Source organism: Sapajus apella, unplaced genomic scaffold (genome assembly GCF_009761245.1).
Source record: "Sapajus apella isolate SASKATOON/1434 unplaced genomic scaffold, GSC_monkey_1.0 scaffold29, whole genome shotgun sequence".
In the NCBI taxonomy this organism is placed as follows: Eukaryota; Metazoa; Chordata; class Mammalia; order Primates; family Cebidae; genus Sapajus; species Sapajus apella.
This window is the reverse complement of record NW_022436969.1, coordinates 20159354-20179902: the sequence shown is the minus strand read 5'-3', so window position 1 is coordinate 20179902 and position 20549 is coordinate 20159354. Positions and strand designations below refer to the sequence as shown.

The following is a 20549-nucleotide window of genomic DNA, read 5'->3' as shown; positions in this document are numbered from 1 at the left end:
AAAAAAAGGAATGGTATTGCTGGATTTTCCCTTACAAACTTTGAGATTCCAATGAGATAATGAATATCAAAATGCTTTGGTGACCCAGCAATCCCATTCATAAGCCCATAAGCTGGACTTCCAGGATCTGGTTTTAAGCCCTGAGTCTTGGTTTCCCAGTCATAAAAAAGGAATGGTATTGCTGGATTTTCCCTTACAAACTTTGAGATTCCAATGAGATAATGAATATCAAAATGCTTTGGTGACCCAGCAATCCCATTCATAAGCCCATGAGCTGGACTTCCAGGATCTGGTTTTAAGCCCTGAGTCTTGGTTTCCCAGTCATAAAAAAGGAATGGTATTGCTGGATTTTCTGGGATCTCAATGAGTTAATGAATATCAAAATGCTTTGGTGATCCAGCAATCCCATTCCTAGGTATTTACTCAAGAAAAATTAAAACAAAGACTCATATGGGAAAGTATCAACATAATTCATAATTACTAAAAACTATAAACCATGCAAGGTCGGTCCAGCAACCAGTGAATGGATAAACAAATAGCAGTACATCCATACAATGGAATCCTCCTCATCAATAAAAAGGAAAGAACTACCCAACACACACAGTAATATGGAACAATCTCAAAAGCATTAGACTGAATGAAAAGAAGATAGACAGAACAAAAGGCTATATACTGCATGATTCCATTTATATAACATTCTGGAAAAGGCAAAACTATAGCGAAAAAAATTAAATCAGTGGTTGCCAGGGGCTGAGGCAGGGAAAAAGCTAGGTCCAACTACAAAGAGGCACAAGAGAATGTTTTAGGGTGATGAAAAATATTCTCTATCTTGGTTGTAGTAGTAGTTACGTGAGTATATGTTTGTCAGAAATCATAAAACTGCACATCTAAAAAGAGTGAACAGGCCGGGAACAGTGGCTCATGCCTGTAATCCCAGCATTTTGGGAGGCAAAGACGGGTGGACTGCTTAAGCTTAGGAGTTTGAGATCAGCCTGGCCAAGATGGTAAAACCTAGCTTCTACTAAAAAAATACAAAATTAGCTGGGCTTAGTGGTACGTGACTGTAATCCCAGTCACTTGGGAGGCTGAGGAAGGAAAATCACTTGATCACAGGAGGCGGAGGTTGCAGTGAGCTGAGATGGAGCCACTGTACTCCAGTCTGGGTGACAAAGAGAGACTCCATCTCAAACAAACAAAAAAACAAAACAAAACAAAACAAAAAACCCAGCATGGTACACTGGGGTTTCTCCATAAATTTAACAAAAAAAAAAAACCTAAATTGAAAAATACAAAGCATTACTTCAAGTTGGTATTAAAGAAAGCAACGCAGAAAACAGTTCTAATTCTGAAAATATATTGTTTTAATTTGCTTTTAACCTAAAACTGAAATTTTCTAACACAATTTTTTTTCAAAGAAACATAAAACAATGTTAGTGAAAATGTAAAACAGAAATTGTATATACCATATAATTGCTAAAAATTATCTAAACACAGAATAAAATCAGAAGGAGCTATATCAAAATAGTAAGAGTAGTATGTGTTTGGATAATAGGACTAACAATCATTTAATCTTTTTTTTCTACTTCTCTGTATTTTCTGAATTTGGGGGTAGAAAATATATTTTTATAATAGCAAACATTTAATTTATTTGGATATTATAATGTCTTAAGATCCAGTTAAATTAACATTTGAACAATTACAAAAGACATTCAAAAACACAAGCTGAGGTTCTTAAGCAAACTCTAAGTATTTACAATATCTTGATCCAAAAAACAGGAATGTAGAAATAAATCTAGGTATTTACTTGCATATTGTGTAAACATCAGTAATCAACAAAGATTGTATCTATACTGACACTACTTTTATTTAGGTCAAATGAGTTTTTTGTTTTGTTTTATTTTTTTAAGACGGAGTCTTGTTCACCAAGCTAGAGTCACCAGGCTAGAATGACTTGATCTTGGTTGCTCACTACAACCTCTGCCTCCCTGGTTCAATCAATTCTCCTGCCTCAGTCTCCCGAGTAGCTGGGAATACAGGCGCACGCCACCACGCCCCGCTAATTTTTATATTTTCAGTAGAGACGGGGTTTTACCATGTTGGCCAGAATGGTCTCAATCTCTTAATATCCTGATCCACCTGCTTCGGCCTCCCAAAGTGCTAGGATTACAGGTGTGGGCCACCATGCCCAACCCAAATGAGTATTTAAAGATAAATAAATAAAACAAATAACTTCAATTAGACCTTATTCAAAAGAATCAACAATTATAATCAGATTACATTGTAACAAATCTGTTTTGACATATTAATATTCTTTAAAGAGGATATCACATGAATCTTCAAACCCAGAAGAGAAATATCAATCCAATATCATTAGCATGTTGTTCTTTACACATTCTGATTGGTAAACTTTTGTCCTGAAAATTACATACATTTAAATGAATCAGTACTGAAAACGGTACTTATTTTTGGCTAAATAAGTCAGCATACAAGTTCATGTATATATATATGAATTATCAAATATATCATACAGTGCCTGTTTCTTTCTTTTTTTTGAGATGGAGTCTTGCACTGTTGCCCAGGCTGGAATGCAATGGCAAGATCTTGGCTCACTGCAACCTCCACCTCCAAGGTTCACACGATTCTCCTGCCTCAGCCTCCCAAGTAGCTGGAATTACAGGCGCATTATCATCACACTCAGCTAATTTTTTATATTTTTAGTAGAGACAGGTGTTGGCCAGACTGGTGTCGAACTTATGACTTTGCAATTTGCCTGCCTTGGCCTCCCAAAGTGCTGGGATTACAGGCATAAGCCACCGCACCTGGTAGTGCCTGTTTCTTATGTAAATGTAGTAAAAAAAATGTAGATACTAATTCTACTTACTGTACAAGTGCCCCAATGAATTTCTTTAAAAGAATCCAGCTGGGGTAAGTTGAGAATAAGTACAGATGAGACTGACCACATGCTGATCACTGTTGAAGCTGAGTGAAGAGTAAATGGGGAGTTATTTTACAATTTTCCCTACTTTATGTATGCTTGAAAATGTCCATGTGTCCCAATGAAATCCTCATTTTGTTTTAACAGCAACAGGTGAAACAACTCGTGAAAATAAATTTTAATCTCCACTTATATATTAGCAGCTACTATAACTGCATTAAACATTTGGGGGGAAACTGATTTATTTTTCCTTTAAATTATATCAGGCCTAATTTATTACATTTGAACATTAATTTCAGAGATTTTCATGGGGTGTTAACTGAAACAAAACAGAACAAAAATAGGTTAGCACCACAACTTTTAAGAGCAGGGAAGTGGGATGAAGAAGAAAGAAACAATTTAGGAAAATAATGTTCACAAGAGAAAAGAGAAAACATTCCTCATTGTAAGTCAAAATATTACTACCATACTAACAAATCAAGATAACCAGATCAACAGACTAAAGTAGAATTTAACTTGCATTAAGAAAAAAGGAAGAGAAACTTAATTTTTAGTTTACTGTAATTAAGAAAGCCCTAAAGTTACCTATTTATATTTTTAACTTAAGACAAAATATACTTTTAAAAGCTAGAATTGTTAATGAGAAGTAAGCTATTTTAAAATTTCAACTTATGTTGGAAAATTTAAGATTTATTTAATAACTAAATCAATTTTTAGAATAAAAAAGCAGACTGTCCATTTGCAAGTAAAAGTGCTAAATAAATGTTCAGATAACAAAGTACTAAAATGATGCATTAATTACCTCTGAATCCAATTTTGAATATTTTCATGAAATATAATATTTATGTCATCCTAAAAACTACCATAAATATTATCCAACAGTACTCACAAGTTAACATAGGTTTTCTCCACTCTTAATACAAAATGGGCCTTGAGATTTCTGGGGTACATCATAATATTGATCCAAATTTTAAAAATTATTTTCACAAAAGTAGCAGGGGAAAGTAGTAAAGATCTTCTTAAAGGAAAATCCCATATTACCAAATTTATTTTTTCCTGAAACAGGATAGCTAAACCCCTCATTATATGAGCAAGGAAGTACACCAGGATGACAGTTTTACTTTCTTGATGTTTAAAGTTAGGTTTCTTTCCTGTTAGAAGCACAAAATAAATATTTATATACGGACCACCCTTAGGCACAGCAACTTGGAGTGGCAGGAATGACTGTACTGCTTTGTAACCATGCTGGTAAAAAATATTTACATAACTAGGAGCTTTCAGGGAAAATTTTTCATCCTTATTTTATAAGTGCAGAGGATGCAACATAAACAAATGTTCTAATTTATCCTTACAGTACATCAGTTCAACTCTACAGATGTTGTTCAAACTAAACCAAATTAACAAAAAGAAATCTAAATTCCCTCTACAAGAGAAGTAGTATCTTTTTATAAACTTCTATAGCATTGCATCTTTGTCTTTCTTAAAGTACTTATCTCCCACCTTAATGTATTCATTTCTGTACATCTTTTGCAAGTTTAAGGGGAAAAGCAGCTCTTGTTGTTATCTAAAATGTCAATGTGCCTTGTACTTTGTTGAATATGAAAGTGGAATTTTAACAACTCAGTAAGTTGGAATGGAAAGCAAAGCCCCAACAATGTTTAACTTTTCCAGGTCCACCAACTGCTGTGAGAATCTCTTGACAGCTATGGACCTTTTCCCCAGAAAACTGTGCACAGGCAATTTTGAATATAAATAATCTTGAGGCTCTCCTGAAGCCCTTAAGAGGTCCAGGGCCCCAGTTAACAATTGTTGGCACATGGAATACCAAGAGCCAATCCATTCTTCAACTAAAGAGAACGGGAATAAAAAGAGGACATTCAAGTTCAGGTTTCTATCAGATCAGTTAGACTACTCCCACAATAGATCAAAAAGACAAGAACTAAGCATCTACCAACCATATACTCACCTCCAATCACAATAAGAAAATCAGCCAATGAAAATAAACAAATAACCAACAATTTTCTGATTAGCCTCAGAGCAGAGAACACATTCCAGCATCAAGGACTTCCTTAACCCTAAGTGTTCTCTGCTCTGAATTCAGTCAGTAAGTCCTGTCTAAACACATGGATCTCCCAACCAGGTTTTATTGCCTCATTCTTAACTACATATGGACGACCAAAGAATGCTATACATTTGAAGAAAGCCTGACACATAAAAAAGACATAAAAGAGAAAAAGATCTTGAAAGAGATAATCCAGGTAACAGAGTCAAGGGAAGGGGACATACACTTCCTCTACCAGCAATAAAACTTCCAATAAGTGTCCTCAGAGACATTGAAGAAAATAATGCATCCAAAAACAAGTAAATAGTGTTAATAGGAAAAATTAATAAGCAATAAATAAGAGCTCTTGAAATATAAAGTTTATTGCTAAAATTAATTCAATAGAAAGAGCCTAAAGTCAAGGAAATTTCCCAGAATGTAGAGTAAGAAGGTGTGATAGGATAGAAAAGATCTAATACACTCACTATACACAAGAAATGAACAATCCAAAAATGAAATGAAGAGAACATTTCCACTAACAATAGCATAAAAAAGAATAAAATACTTATGAATAAATTTAACAAAAGAAATATAAGACATACACAGAAAACTACAAAATATTGTTGAAAGAAAATGCAAATAAAAGGAAAAGCACACATGTTCATGAAATAAAAGACATAATACTGCTAAGATGACAATACAGTACTCCCCAAATTGATCTATAGATTCAATGCAATCCCTATTATATCTTAGCTGGCAATACCAAAGCCACAATTCATGAAAGAAATAAATGATAAGCGGCATTTTATTGAAATTTTCAACTTCTGCTCTGCAAAAAACACTTTCGAAAGCATCAGATGACAAGCCATAGACTAGGAGAAAATATCTGCCAAAGACTTCTCTAATAAAGTACTACTATACAAAACATACAGAGACCTCAATAATAAAATAAATAAATAAATAAATAAACAACCCAATTAAAAAATGGGCCAGAGATCTTAACAGACACCTCACCAAAAAAGATATACAAATGACAAATAAGTATAAGATGTTCCCCACCATGTATCATTAGAGAATTGCAAATTAAAACAATGTGATACCACTACATACCTATTAAAATGGTGAAAATCCAAAACACTGAAAACATCAAATGCTGGTGAGGATGTGGAGCAATAGCAACTCTCATTCACTGCAGGTAGGAATGCAAAATGGTACAGCTACTTTGAAAGACAGTTTAGCAATTTCTTACAAAACTAAACATAGGGCCGGGCGCGGTGGCTCAAGCCTGTAATCCCAGCACTTTGGGAGGCCGAGGCAGGTGGATCACGAGGTCAAGAGATCGAGACCATCCTGGTCAACACGGTGAAACCCCGTCTCTACTAAAACTACAAAAAATTAGCTGGGCATGGTGGCGCGTGCCTGTAATCCCAGCTACTCAGGAGGCTGAGGCAGGAGAATTGCCTGAACCCCCGGGGGGGGGGGGGTGGGGGGGCGGATAACCCCCCCATGGCCCCCGCCCCGGGAAAAAAGAGAAAAACCCCCCCTCAGAAAAAAAAAAAAAAAAAAAAAAAACTAAACATAGTCCTACCCTACAGTGCAGCAATTGCATTCCTTAGTATTTAGCCAAATGAAGCGAAAACTTATGCCCACAAAAAACCTGTACATGGATGGTTATTGTAGCTTTACATTATTTTATAGGAACAGGGTCTCACTTGGTTATCTAGGCTGGGTGCAATGGTGTGATTATAACCTACTGTAGTCTTGAACTCATAGGCTCAAGCCATCCTCCTACCGTGGCCTCCCAGGTAGCTAGGACTACAGGTGCATGCCACCACTCCAGACTTTTTTTTTTTTTTTTTTGGTAGAGATGGGGGTCTCACCACAATCTTGAATTCTCAGCCTCAAAGGAGCCTCCTGCCTTGGCCTCCTAAACCACTGGGATTACAGGCCTGAGCCACCATGACTGGCTAAGCTTTATTCATAACTACTAAATCTTAGAAGCAATCAAAATGTCCTTCAATAAGAGAATGGATAAACAAACTCTGGTACATGCATACTCATCAGTTAGTGAAGTATTAATTAGTGAATACCTTCATACAATGGGATATTATTAGGTAACAATAAGTGATAAAAAGAAATGCATTATCAAGCCATGAAAAGACACAAAAGAAACGTAAAGAAGCAGCCCCTTTTAAAAGGCTACATTCTGTATGATTCCAACTATATGACATCGTGGAAAGGGCAAAACTAGAGACAGTAAAAAAGATTAGTGGTTGCTAGGAGTCTGGGAGGAGGTAGGGAGGGATGAATCGATTGGCTTGTGTGGATTTTTAGGGCAATGAAACTATTCTGAATGATACTGTAATGGTAGATACATGACATTATGCATTTGTCAAAACCTATAGAAAGGTAAAACACAAAGAGTTAATGCTAATGCAAAGTACACATTTTGGTTAATAATAGCATTATCAATATTGGTTCATCAGTAGTAACAACTATGCCACACTAATGCAAGATGTCAATAATAGAAAAATTGTGGATATGTAGGGAGAATGGGTATATGGGAACTCTTTATACTCTCTGCTAAAATTTTCTGTAATTCTAAAACTTTTCCAAAAAATAAAGTCTATTATATATTTTTTAAATCCCAGCTGGTTTTATTGCAGAAATTGACAAGTTGATTCTAAAATTCATATGAAAATGCAAGGGACACAGAACAGCCTAAGCAATCTTGAGAAAGAACTAAGTTGGATAATTCAGACATCCTAATTTCAAAACATACTATAAAACTACAGTAATCAAGACAATGTGGTACTAGCATAAAAATAGACACATAAACAAATAGAATAGAACTGACAGTCCATAAATAAACCATTTATAGTCAAATGGTTTTGAACAAGGGTGGCAATATAATTCAATGGTGGAGAAATGGTGCTGGGACAAGTGGATATCCATATACAAGATAATAAAGTTGGATCCCTACTTTACTGCAGGTTTGAACTCCTGGGCTAAAGCAATCCTCCCACCTCCACCTCCCAAAGTGCTGGGATTATAGGTACATGATAGCACACCTGGACTAAAACTATAAAATTCTTAGAAGGAAATATACAAGTAATCTTTATGACTTTGGGTTAGGTAATGGTTTCTTAAATACAACACCAAAAGCACAAGTAATGAAACAAAAAATACATACATTGAATGTCATTAAAATATAAAATTTTGTGATATAAATGATACATAGTAGTTGAAAAGACAACCCACAGAATGAGAGAAAATATTGCAAATCATGTATCTGATAAAGGACTTGAACCCAGAATATACAAAGAATTCTTACAACTCAACAATAAAAGACAAGTCAATTTTTAAATGAGCATAGGTTCTGGACTGGGTGTGGTGGCTCACACCTGTAATCCCAGTGCTTTGAGAGGCCAAGGCAGGATGACCACCTGAGACCAGGAGTTCAAGACCAGCCTGGGCAATACCGTGAGAGCACCATCCCTATAAAGAATTAAAAAATTTTAAAAAGTACCCAAGTGTGGTAGCACATACCTGTAGTCCCAGCTACTCAGGAGGCTGAAGCAGGAGGATCATGATATTGCAGGAGTTCAAGGCTGCAGTGAGCTATGATAGTGCAACTGCACTCCAGCCTGGTCAACAGAGCAAGACTCTGTCTAAAACAAACACACACACACACACACACACACACACACACACAAAAGAGCATTGCCTTTCAATAGGTATATCCCCAAAGATATACAATAAGCTAACCAGGCATGGTGGTGCACACCTGTAGTCCCATCTAGGAGGTGGAAGGATTGCTTGAGTCCAGGAGGTTGAGGTTGCAGTTAGCTATCACTGTACCACTGTGCTCCAGCCTGGGTGACAGAGCAAGATCCTGTCTCAAAAATAAAACAAAACATACACACACACACACACACACACACATTTATACACACACACAATAAGCACATGAAAAGATGCTCAACATCATTAGCTATTAGGGAAATGCATATTACAACCACTTCACACCCACAAAGGTGCTATAATAAAAAGGAAAGACAAGTGTTGGTGAGGCTATAGAGAAATTAGAACCCTCATACACAGCTGGTGGGAATGTAAAATAGTGCAGCCACTTTAGAAAACACTTCAGCAGTTCCTCAAAATTTTAAACACAGAGTTGCCATATGGCTCAGCAATTCCACTCCTAGGTATATACCTAAGAGAAATTAAAAGATACATCCAGGGCTGTCTGTAGCAGCTCACACCTGTAACTCCAGAACTTTGTGGGGCCAAGGCAGGAGGATCATTTGAGGACGAGAGTTCAAGACCAACCTGGGCAACATAGTGAGATCCTGTCTCCACACACAGGAACAATTTTTTTAATTAGCCAGGTATTTTAATTAGCCAAGTAGCCAGGACAACTGTAGTCCTAGCTACTTGGGAGGCTAAGGTGAGAGGATCATTTGAGCCCAGGAGTTTGAAGTTATAGTGAACTATGATTGTACCACTGTCCTCCAACCTGTGTAACACAGTTTACCTCTTAAAAAACAAAGATACATCCACACACTAAAACTTGAATATTCATAGCAATATTATCTACCATAGTCAAAAATATAAATAACTCAAATATCCACCAACCAATAAATGAATAAATAAAATGTGGTATGCCCATTCAGTGGAATATTATTTGACCATAGAAAAGAACGAAGTACTGAATATGTTACAACACAGATGAACCATGAAAACATTATGCTCAATGAAAGAAGTCAAGACACAAAAGAAATGTATGATTCCATTAATAGTAAACATCCAGAACATGCAAGTAGAGAGAAAGTAAACTGCCTAGGGCTTGCGGGGAGAGAATAGGAAATGACTTCTAAAGGGTATGGAGTTTCCTTCCAAGGTAATGAAAATGTTTTAAAATTAGACTGTGGTGATGGTTGTACAAGTCTGTCCATATGCCAAAACCACTGAATGATACCCGTAAATGGGTAAATTTTATAATATGTGAATCATACACCTCAATAAAACTGTTTTTTTAAAAAAAGATCTAACAGAATCTATCTTAGATTTATACTAATGAGAGTTCCAGAAAGAAAGGAGGACATTATATATAATTATATATTATAGAAAAAATATATATTATATATGTATGTATGTTAGGTCAGGGGTGTGTGTGTGTGTATGTGTGTGTGTGTGTGTGTGTGTGTGTGTGTGTGTGTGTAATATATATTTTGTGCATATATATATATATAAACAAAACAGGGCATTTCCTAGTTTTTGGCTCAAAACTGACCCCCAAAAGACTCACAAGATACCAAGCACAATGAATGAAAAGACCAACACCCAGACTAAACAGTTTAAATTCCATAATACCAAGGCTAATGAGATGATACTAAATGTTTCCAGAGAGAAGATATAACTAATAAAGTTACCTATAAAGAATAAAGACTGGCTTCAGACCTCTTATTGGCAATATGGAATACTAGTAGATAATAGAGAAATATCTTCAAAGTTCTGAGGGAAAAGAATTTAACACAGAATTCTGTATTCAGGCAAACCATCAGTCAGGAGGAAGGTAAGAATAAATACACTTTCAAGACATGCAGGACCCAGAAAGCTTACTTCTCACACTGGCTTTCTTAGGAAGTTACTTGAGGGCATGTTGAGTGAGGGTTACTGTTAAAAACAACAAGATATGAAATCCAAGAAACAGTGGAACCAACTTGGGAAAGAAAGAATGGAGTCACCATGAGACAGCTTGCATCAGACCTAGATTGCAATCAGTTAAGTCTGGAAACATCAAGACTGAAGGCTCCATTTGGGAGGAAAAATACATTACTTAAAACAATATAAGGTATTGACGATTGATGATACAAGATAAAGAAAGATGATTAGAAAAACAAAATAACTCAAGAAAAACAAAATCATTCAAGAAGGGAAATGTAATCATAGTATCTATATGACTATACAGTCAATGGTCAACAATATTTATGTAATCACTATAATATAAGCACGGTTTATTGATTCTCAGTTTTAGAATATATCTGTAAATAAAGCATAGAAGATTCAAATACAGTTACAAAACAGAAATAAGGTAATTACTGATAGAGCACGCATGTGCAAGGCGCTGCTCTAAATACTTTACACCTAATCCTCACAATACTCATACAGTATGGTTATTATCCCTACTTCATAGATGAGGAAATTGAGGCATTGAGAAATTAACTAACTTGCCCAAGGTCATACAACTAGAAAGTGGAAGAACTGGATCCAAATTGAGATAGCCTGGTTCCAGAGTTCATGTTCTTAACCATTATACTATGCAGCCTCTCAGAATATAGATGTTATCAACCTTGACGATACAAAAAGTAAAAGTACAGGTAACACTCCATTCCCCACAGATATTGACGCAACCCATCAGAATGCCAAAAGTAGCCCATCAGAATGCCAAAAGTAGAAAATTTTGAGGGTAGTACTCATAAATGCAAGGGAAAAAACTGATTTCTTTACTTTCTACAATGTTAATCATGGTAGATTCACATGATCGCCCAAGACTGGAGCCCAAACAAACCCTTTACGTCGTGAACAAAGAGATAGTGTCTCCAGTTGATAGAACAGAATAGAAAGGCTTAAATATATTGAAGAAATTGAAAAAATAACCAAAAGATAAACTCAAAACAGTGATACAAGTGTGGCAGGGCAGGAGTGGGAAGGAGGACATGATGAGCTATGACATTATCTGTTATAGCAGGAAGGCAATTTTAGATATATAACATCTAAAACTGATAAATGAAGAAACAGTAGTTTAAGTGTATTATTTAGCCATATGGCTAAAAATTACTAACAGAAGTAAAATATAAGCAGTTAGATTCCTAGGGTAACAGAATGAGTAGGGAGAACTAGATCAAGGGATTCATTTTTCAGTATGTATCCTTTTAATAATTTAATAATTTGTTACTCTGATTAAAAAAAAAGAGAACATTTGACACATACTAGTTGATTTCTTTCTTTAAAACTGCCTTGAACTAGAAGAATATTTTTGATATCACCTAGCCAGCCAATTCACTTTACAGTTTATATGTGGCAGACTATATTTTCTACAGATGGCCACACCATTATATCCCATCCACATGTTCTTCTTACAACATGACACTGTCACTCCTCCAACAAAGGTGGGGCCTATGTTCCCACCACTTAAATCCAGGTGGACCCACAGGAGAGGTTATTTAGCAGGATCACACACACACACACACACACACAAAGAGAGTGAAAGGGAGAGAGGGAGGGAGATGGGGATATAGAGGGAAGAGAGAGTGAAAGGGAGAGAGGGAGGGAGATGGGGATATAGAGGGGAGGAAGGAGAGGAGAAGTCAGGAAGAGATGTATACCTGAAGAATCTTACTGGCCCAGGTATCAGACTTATCAATGAGCCTTCAGATTCTCAACAGCCAATACAGTGGCCACTAGTCACATGCAGCTATGCAACTAATGAAATTAAAATTGAATTAAATTTAAAATCAGATTTTCAGTCATACTAGTCACATTTCAAGTACTTGATAGCCACATACGGCTAGATTCTACTGTATTGCACAGGGTAGATGCAAAGCTCTTCCATCATTGCAGAAAGCTCTATCTGTAGTGCTATTTTAGATAATTCCACCCTCACCACCTTCAAGTTGCCCTGCTAATGCCAGGTGGAACAGAAATGAACTCTTCCACAGAGCCCTGCTCAAAATGCAAATCCGTGAGCAAAATAAGCGTGTTTTCACTCACTGCTTTTTGGGGTGATTTGCGACACAGCCATAGTAAGATGAACACATGGAAACTAAAGCTCAGAATGTGAAATAATCTGCTACAGTTTGGAAGTCCACAAAATCAGGGTGGAACTAATCACATTTCAATTCAACGCCCAATAAATGTTTGTGAATAAACAAACAAGGAACTTCTCAATATTTGAGCCCTAGCTCTTTTCTAACTCCAAGTAGTCCATTATCATCCCCCAGGAAAGTTGTATCCTCTACTCCAGAAAAAAAGTTTGATGTTTCCTAGCTCTGAAAGAACAACAGAAATCTCAGAAATGTCAACATTCATGAATTTGTGACTGAAAACACGTCCTAGCTTATTTTGTTTACTAGAATCACCATTGGAGTTAGGTGAAGCTCCACTTGCTCTTCCAGTGTTTCTACACTGGTTTTTACATTTTGAAATATTTTGTTTAAGTCTTACAATTTTTTCTTTCTTTCTTTCTTTCTTCTTTTTTATTTGAGACGGAGTCTTGCTCTGCCCAAGCGGGAGTGTAGTGGCTCGATCTTGGCTCACTGTGACCTCCGCCTCCTGGGTTCAAGTGATTCTCCTGCCTGAGCCTCCTAAGTAGCTGGGATTACAAGCAAATGCTGCCATGCCTGGCTAATTTTTGTAATTGGCCAGGCACTGTGGCTCACAACTGTAATCCCAGCACTTGGGAGGCCGAGGTGGGCAGATCGCTTGAGCTCAGAAGTTTGAGACCAGCCTGGGCAACATGGCAAAAACCCATCTCTACCAAAAATACAAAAAAAAAAAAAAAATTAGCTGGGCATGAGGCTGCGTGCCTGTAGTCTCAGCTACTCGAGAGGGTGAGATGAAAGGATTGCTGGAGCTGGGGAAGTTGAGGCTGTAATAAGATGTAATAGAGCCAAAAAAAATTTGAAGAGTCAAACAAAAAAACCTTTGAAAGTATCTACCAATATTAACCAAAAGCTTTCTCTTTTAAATGCTCCCTTTAAAAGCAAAGTATTTTAAATAAAGTAATTTTTTTTTTTTTTTGAGACAAAGTCTTGCTCTTGTCGCCCAGGCTGTAGTGCAGTGGCGTGATCTTAGCTCACTGCAACCTCCACCTCCCAGGTTCAAGCAATTCTCCTGCTTCAGCCTCCGATTAGCTGGTATACGGGCATGCACCACCACACCCAGCTAACTTTGTATTTTTAGTAGAGACGGGGTTTCACCATGTTGGTCTTGAACCCCTGACCTCAGGTGATCCGCCTGCCTTGGCCTCTCAAAGTGCTGGGATTACAGACATGAGCCATGGTGCCCAGCCAAATTTTTTTTTTTTTTTTTTGAGACAGGGTCTTGCTCTGTTACCCAGGCTTCAATGCAATGGCACAATCATAGCTCACCACAGCCCTGACCTCCTGGGCTCAAGTGACCCTCCTGCCTCAGCCTCCCAAGTAACTGAGACTAAAGGTGCACATGATCATGCCCAGCTAATTTAAAAAAGTTATCTGTTATACAGACAGGGTCTCACTATGATTCCCAGGCTGGTCTCAAACTCCTGGGCTCAAATGATCCTCCTGTCTCAACCTCCTAAAGTGCTGGGATTACAAGGTGTGAGTCACTGTGCCTGGCCAAAGTACAATTTTTAATAACTTGAACTAATGCAAGTTACAGACTTGAAGAGTCAGGAAAATAATTTGGGATTTAAGAGGATTTCCATCTAAACATGAATATAGCAAATATTTTGAGATTTTATTTTGAATAATGAGTAATGTTACATTGAAACAACCTGGGAGGTGGCACAGACTCCTCATCTGACTTTAGCACAAAACTGGGCTTCGTGTGCAGACACAAAGTTTCCAGCCAACACAAGCCTAAGCAGGCATGCCATATTGAGATTTCCACATATAAAATTAGGTGATTAAAGAATTAGTGTTAATTTTCAAACTGTAAAATTGGTCTAATAGCTATGTTGGTAAAGAGTTGTCTTTTAGAGATACATGTCAGTATTAGGGACAAAACAGTATCAAGAGATTTGCTTGAAATTAAAACAGAGCTGGGAGTGGACAGTGTAGGAGGGTATAGGTAAAATAAGGGTAGCCATGAAGTAGTGACTGCAGTAACTGCTTATGGCTGGTTCATTATATTCTTCCCCTTTTATACTTAATAATGTCCACAGTAAAAAAGTTAAAAACTGAACAACAAACAGGCTTCTCTAGTTAAATGTTTTGGTTTGAAATGCAAATTAAGGGTTATCAGAGTAGGAAATGGGAGCAAGTAGAATTCCAACTATTATTAAGAAGGACCAAAATGTCAGAAATAATCACAAAATGCTTCTGATGTATAAAAATAATTGTCACTCTAGCACATATACACAATTACTCTCGAATGAGGGTTACAGTCACATTAGCTGACTCATACTTTACAAAGAATGCTAATGTGTGTGGTTACTGAATTTCTGAGTACACAGCCAGTAACTAGAAGGGATGCTAATCAGGAGCTCAATACCAGCCTGGTAACATAGCCAAATCACTTAATCTTACTTTTCTCCACAGAAAAGTGAGAGTGGTGGCTACATTAACAGGCTTGCCTTGATGATTGGAACAGATAACTATGAAGTATCTTGGAAGCAGACTGTCCAATTGCAGCCAACAACTTGCCTACAACCTTATGGGAGACCCTGAGCCAGAACCACCTGGCTCAACTGCTCCCAGATTCCAGGCTCTCAGAAACTGCATGAAATAATACATGTTTATTGCACTAAGTTGCTATGTTTTGGGGTAATTTGTTACACAGTAATAGATAACTAATACATCATCCTTAGGATACAATTTATCTATTATTTGACCAGCTAATTTTTTTTCTAAATACAGTCATTGAACCTCTTTGCTATGTTAATTAGATTACACAAGGGATCACCTGAATAGAGTCCTCATCATCTTATAATGACATGCTTATAGAGCAGGATATTATACTCAGCATTGAACTTCTTGAATCTAACCTTGCCTACATATATGTTTGCTGTGAGGGTAAAAATCCAGACCTGTGTGTCATGATTCAGTACCTCAGGCCCTGATCCAATTCTCAGGTCTTACTCTATATGATATACACACTCTATATCTGTATATAAACATAATGTTTCTGCTCTACATTTCAATATTAAGAAAAAGTACTCTTAGTCCTACCTGAATGAGGCATTTGCTCACATCACTAGCACAGAGTGCTTTGTTACAGCTCAATGATGCCGGAAGCCATGTTAGGAACATCAGGATGGCTAGAGTAAGCACAGCCACACAGGGTGACTTCATGTTTCTTCAAAGAAGATGATCAGTAACTCTCAGGAAGCTAAACAAACAAACAAAGACAACTTTAATTCAAAAGCAAGTGCTAGGGTAAAAATAAATACAAAAAAGGAAAAAACAAAACATAAACTAAGACTGATTGTTTGTGTCAATAGACTTTGTCTTTCTTTTTTAGAGTCTCAGCCTCCCAAAGAGCTGGAATTACAGGGGTGGGCCACCGAACCTGGCCAAAATATTCTTTTAATTCTATTAGTACCACACATTCTAATTCTATTAGGACCACTGAAGTATAGTGGTGTAATCATAGCTCACTGCAGCCTTGAATTCCTGGGTTCAAGTGATCCTCTCACTTCAGCCTCCCAGTTATCTGGGACTACGGACAATATCACCATGTCTGACCTTAAAAAAACTTTTGAGTGATCATTTAAAGATCACTCTCAATGAAAGATTACATAAACATTCAAAAATAAACAATGATTTTATATAATAGTGGCTTCATAGTCATCTTCAAGGACCTAGAACACAAAAATTCCTTAGACTATCCAGAAATGGTGACTATGAAAGCAGAGTAAGTATATGTCAACCCTCAGTAATTTGAGAGTCTATCAGGCAAAACACTAGTTTCAATTCTGCACTGCTACTATTCAACTTGAGTTTTAGGTCCATTATTCAACTCTAAGCCCATATAAAACAATTAATATTGTATTATAATTTTAAGATATTTAATTTTAATTCTTAGAATCAAAAAAAAATTTTAAATGGAAATTATTCTAGGGTCATTTAGACAGCATAAAGCAGCTCAAAGCAAGAAGTAGAGTCCACAGAGTCACTTCTTAAATAATTGAGCAAATAACAAAAGACAGTGTAAAATTATTAACTGTATTAAGAACTCTGGGTAATTATTACAATGTTAAGATCTCTCTTTTTTTTTTTTTTGAGACAGAGTCTCGCCCTGTCGCCCAGGCTACAGTGCAACCCGCCTCCCAGGTTCAGGCAATTCTCCTGCCTCAGCCTCCTGAGTAGCTGGGATCACAGGCGCCTACCACTATGCTGGGCTAATTTTGGTATTTTTAGTAAAGATGGGTTTTCACCATGTTGGCCAGGCTGGTCTCAAACTCCTGACTTCAGTTGATCCACCCACCTCGGCCTCCGAAAGAGCTAGAATTTTAATTCCACCGTGTCCGGCCAAGAGATTCTTTTAATTCTATTAGTACCACGCATTCTTCAAAGTTATTAAGAAGACATTACAGTTCAAAAAGGGGGAAAAAGACTAGCACAAATACAGTCTGACAGGGACCAAAGAGTATACACAGTTACTAAACTTTAAATTAGAGAAGATATCATTTCGTCAGGTTAAAACACCGTCCCATCAAATATAATAAATTAAAATAAATGACTACTGATGTGAGAGGGATAAATAGTGAGTTTATGGGGGCATTTATGATTACTCTAAACTTTTATTCTAAGTGTTACAAAGTACATTAAAGGAAAAACAATAAAAGGGTGAAAAGAATAAAGGGCTTTGGACCCGTATGAGTCAATTTTGAAAGAGAAAGCCCTGGTGATCGTTACTGAAACTCACAAAGCATTCCCTAAAGACCGTTAGTAACCTAATTTTCTAATGTATTTAACGCAGCATACCAAGTAGGATCATTTCTGGAGCAACCAGTACATGTTTGTGGAGGCCAAAGAGGGTATTTGGAAACTAATTTTTGTGGAACTAGTTTTCAACCGACAACCACGAAAACTGGGTTTCCCTCATCTTTTATGGTTGTCTTATAAAGTGTCCATAAATTCATCTTACTCCCCAAATCTCACTGGAAAAAAGTACTAAAGTAACTACGGCTATGTCCAAATCAAGTAGCAGAATTAAAGGACTTATTTTTCCTAAGTAGTTAGAAACCATCACGCATCAAAATTGTTTCGCATACATCACACCCAGTTTCTCGTTAAGGAGACTGCACTGACAGCAACCAGGACAGAGCAGAGCCTCTGTAGAGCGGTGCCAGGGCCCCGAAGGCGCCGGACGCCCAGCGACGCAGAGGCCAGCGGCGGCGCGGGGGTCCGGGCACCCGGAATCACCCCCACCCCGGCTCGGCTGACGCGGGCTGCGAAGGACGGTAGCCGGCCCAGAGATGGTCTGGACCGAGTGGGGCAGAGATGCTGCCGAATCCCGGCGTCCGGCCTGTGCGCGCGCGCCCAGAGTCCCCACTTTGTCCTCCGCGCAGCCGGGCCCAGGCTTCTCCCGGCTCCCGCGAAGCTCGCCGCGGGCCCCAGCCTCCAGAGGCCGGAGCTCCGCGCCCGGCCCCTTCTGGGCCAAGAGGCTGCACAACTCCCCCGCCGCTCCCGCTCACCATGCGCTGCGGCCCCGCGAGGTTGCCTGCCCCTAGATCTCCGCCGGGTCGGTCGAGCCCGGGGAGCGCTGTGGCGGCTGTGAGTGCGAGGCCAGGCCGCGCCTCCCGCCGTCCCCTCCGCGCAGCGCCCGCGAGCCTCCGGCACCTTAAAGAGACAGTCCCGCCCGCCGCCCTCCTCCCAGCTCCTCGCTCCCCGCCCCAGCTCTTCTCTTCCCCTCTGCCCTTGCCGAGGTCCACAGCCGCCAGCTCCCGCCAGGAGGCGTCTCCCACTCCCCGGCGCTCCTGTCAGCGCGCACGCCCCTACCTTGGCCCGGTTCACTCCCCGCCCTCCCTCACGCCACGCCCCTAACGCCCCCGGGCCCGCCCCTCCCTCCTGCCACGCCTCTACGGCTACCACAGGCCCGCCCGCCCGCAGGCCACGCCCCCAGGCGCGCCCACCCTGGCCACCCCGCCCGATTTCTCTTCGCGCTTCTCCGCGTCGGGATCCCGGGTCCCTCAGGTTCCGGCAGGCCCTCCTGTCAAGCCCACTCCAGCTCCCCTCTGTTACAGTGTTAAGATCAACAGTGACTCACGATTAAAGCCTTGTAATGTGCTAACCACTACGCTGAGGATGTGCAGTGTGGTAAAAATTCCTCAGGACTCCTCGCAGCTGCCCTGTGAGGAAGCGGCCAGGGCCCGGTTCTAGCGATGCGAGGCCGAGGCTCCGGGCGCTAAGTAGATTTGCGCGTCGCCGAGAGCTGGCACGTTGAACCCTTGTTGTTTGCCGTCAGAGGTAGGATTAATTTAAAATTCGGGTTTCCGAGATCTACCAAGGATCTTGGAAGGCAGAGCTTTCGGAACTTCGATCACCAATTCATTAAAATTGCCGGGCTCTTCGTGAGTGCCTGGCGCTGAGCTTTGCATCTGCAATAGAGAGGAGGGGGGCGCCATGGATCCGAGCGGGGAGGTGGCGCAGCCCAGGTAGAAAGGTCGCAGTTAGCACGTAGGTTAAAAACACTGAGAATGGCACTCAGCTCTTTCCCACAATTCTGGGTTGCTTCTTTTTTATTTATTTTTTCTTTTGAGACAAGGTCTCACTCTGTCACCAGGCCCCAGGGCAGTAACAACATCAGGGCTCGCTGCAGCCCCCACCTCCCGGGCTCAAGCGATCCTCCCGCCTCAACCTCCCGAGTAACTGGGGCTACAGGCGCGCGCCACCACGCCCGGCTAATATTTTACTTTTTTATAGACATGGGGGTCTCGCTATGTTGCCCAAGCTGGGCTCAAATTTCAGGGCTCAAGCGATCTTCCCACCTCAGACTCCTAAATCGTTGGGATGACAAGTGTGGACCATAGTTCCTGGCCAGAATTTGCTTTTTAAAGAACATTCCAGGGTGATTAAGTTAAAGCGCACTAGACCAGACCGTCCACGGGGCACCTTCCCTTGGAAATGTTGACCTAGTCTCAAACCCTTGTGCTAGTAAGTCGTAATGCCTTCCACCCCGCTTTGTTGATTGGAAGGAAACAGAAAGAATGAAAACAACTGATTGGCTGAGGGGTAGATTGCATTACTGATGCTAGCCCATTTTTGTACAATAAATATAGGTTTTAAAAATCATCCTTGATTAGGGAGAGATGCATGGGGAGAAATGCCAGATATAGGTGAAGGGGAGGAAGGCAGCAAATCACACTGCCATGTGTGTACCTATGCAACAATCTTGCATGTTCTTCACATGTACCCCAAAATCTAAAATGCAATTAAAAAAAAAAACCAACAAACAAAACAAACAAACAAAACAAAACAAAATCATCCTTGAAAATTATCCTAGAGAAATAATTAAGGGTATACCAGAATTTATAAGAATCTTATTCTTGGCATTACATACTAGTTAAGTGAATTAGGAAACTTCTGATCAATGGACTAATTCAGCCATTAAAAATGATATTGTAGATCAAAGGTTCTCAAACTTTTTAGTCTCAGAGTCCCTTTACACTCTTGAAAATTATGGAGCACTCCAAAGAGGTTTTGTGTATGTGTGCTACATCTGTTAATACTTATAAAATTAAAACAATTTTTTTACATATTCCTTTTATTTAAAAATAAACAGTATATGGTAACAAATATTTTATGAAAAATAAGTATATATTTTAAAACAGTAGGCAGAACAGCGTGGTTTTAGATTTTT

The 20549-nt window shown here is 39.1% G+C and overlaps 1 protein-coding gene across 3 annotated transcripts in view; it reads right to left on the bottom strand.

The window, feature by feature from the left end:
- Positions 1 to 18701, bottom strand: part of TWSG1 (twisted gastrulation BMP signaling modulator 1) — a 61345-nt gene extending 42644 nt beyond the window's left edge. The window contains exons 1-2 of one of the 3 annotated variants that reach the window (XM_032293381.1): positions 18612 to 18701; positions 15914 to 16073 (exon numbers count right to left, since the gene is read on the bottom strand). In XM_032293381.1, coding sequence (XP_032149272.1) covers positions 15914 to 16036 — 123 coding nt within the window. In that variant the 5' untranslated portion in view covers positions 16037 to 16073; positions 18612 to 18701. Of the gene's footprint in view, positions 1 to 15913; positions 16076 to 18384; positions 18542 to 18568 lie in introns of those variants that run through there. The other 2 variants (XM_032293380.1, XM_032293379.1) reach the window with 2 other exon arrangements.
- Between the last annotated feature and the right edge of the window lie 1848 nt (positions 18702 to 20549).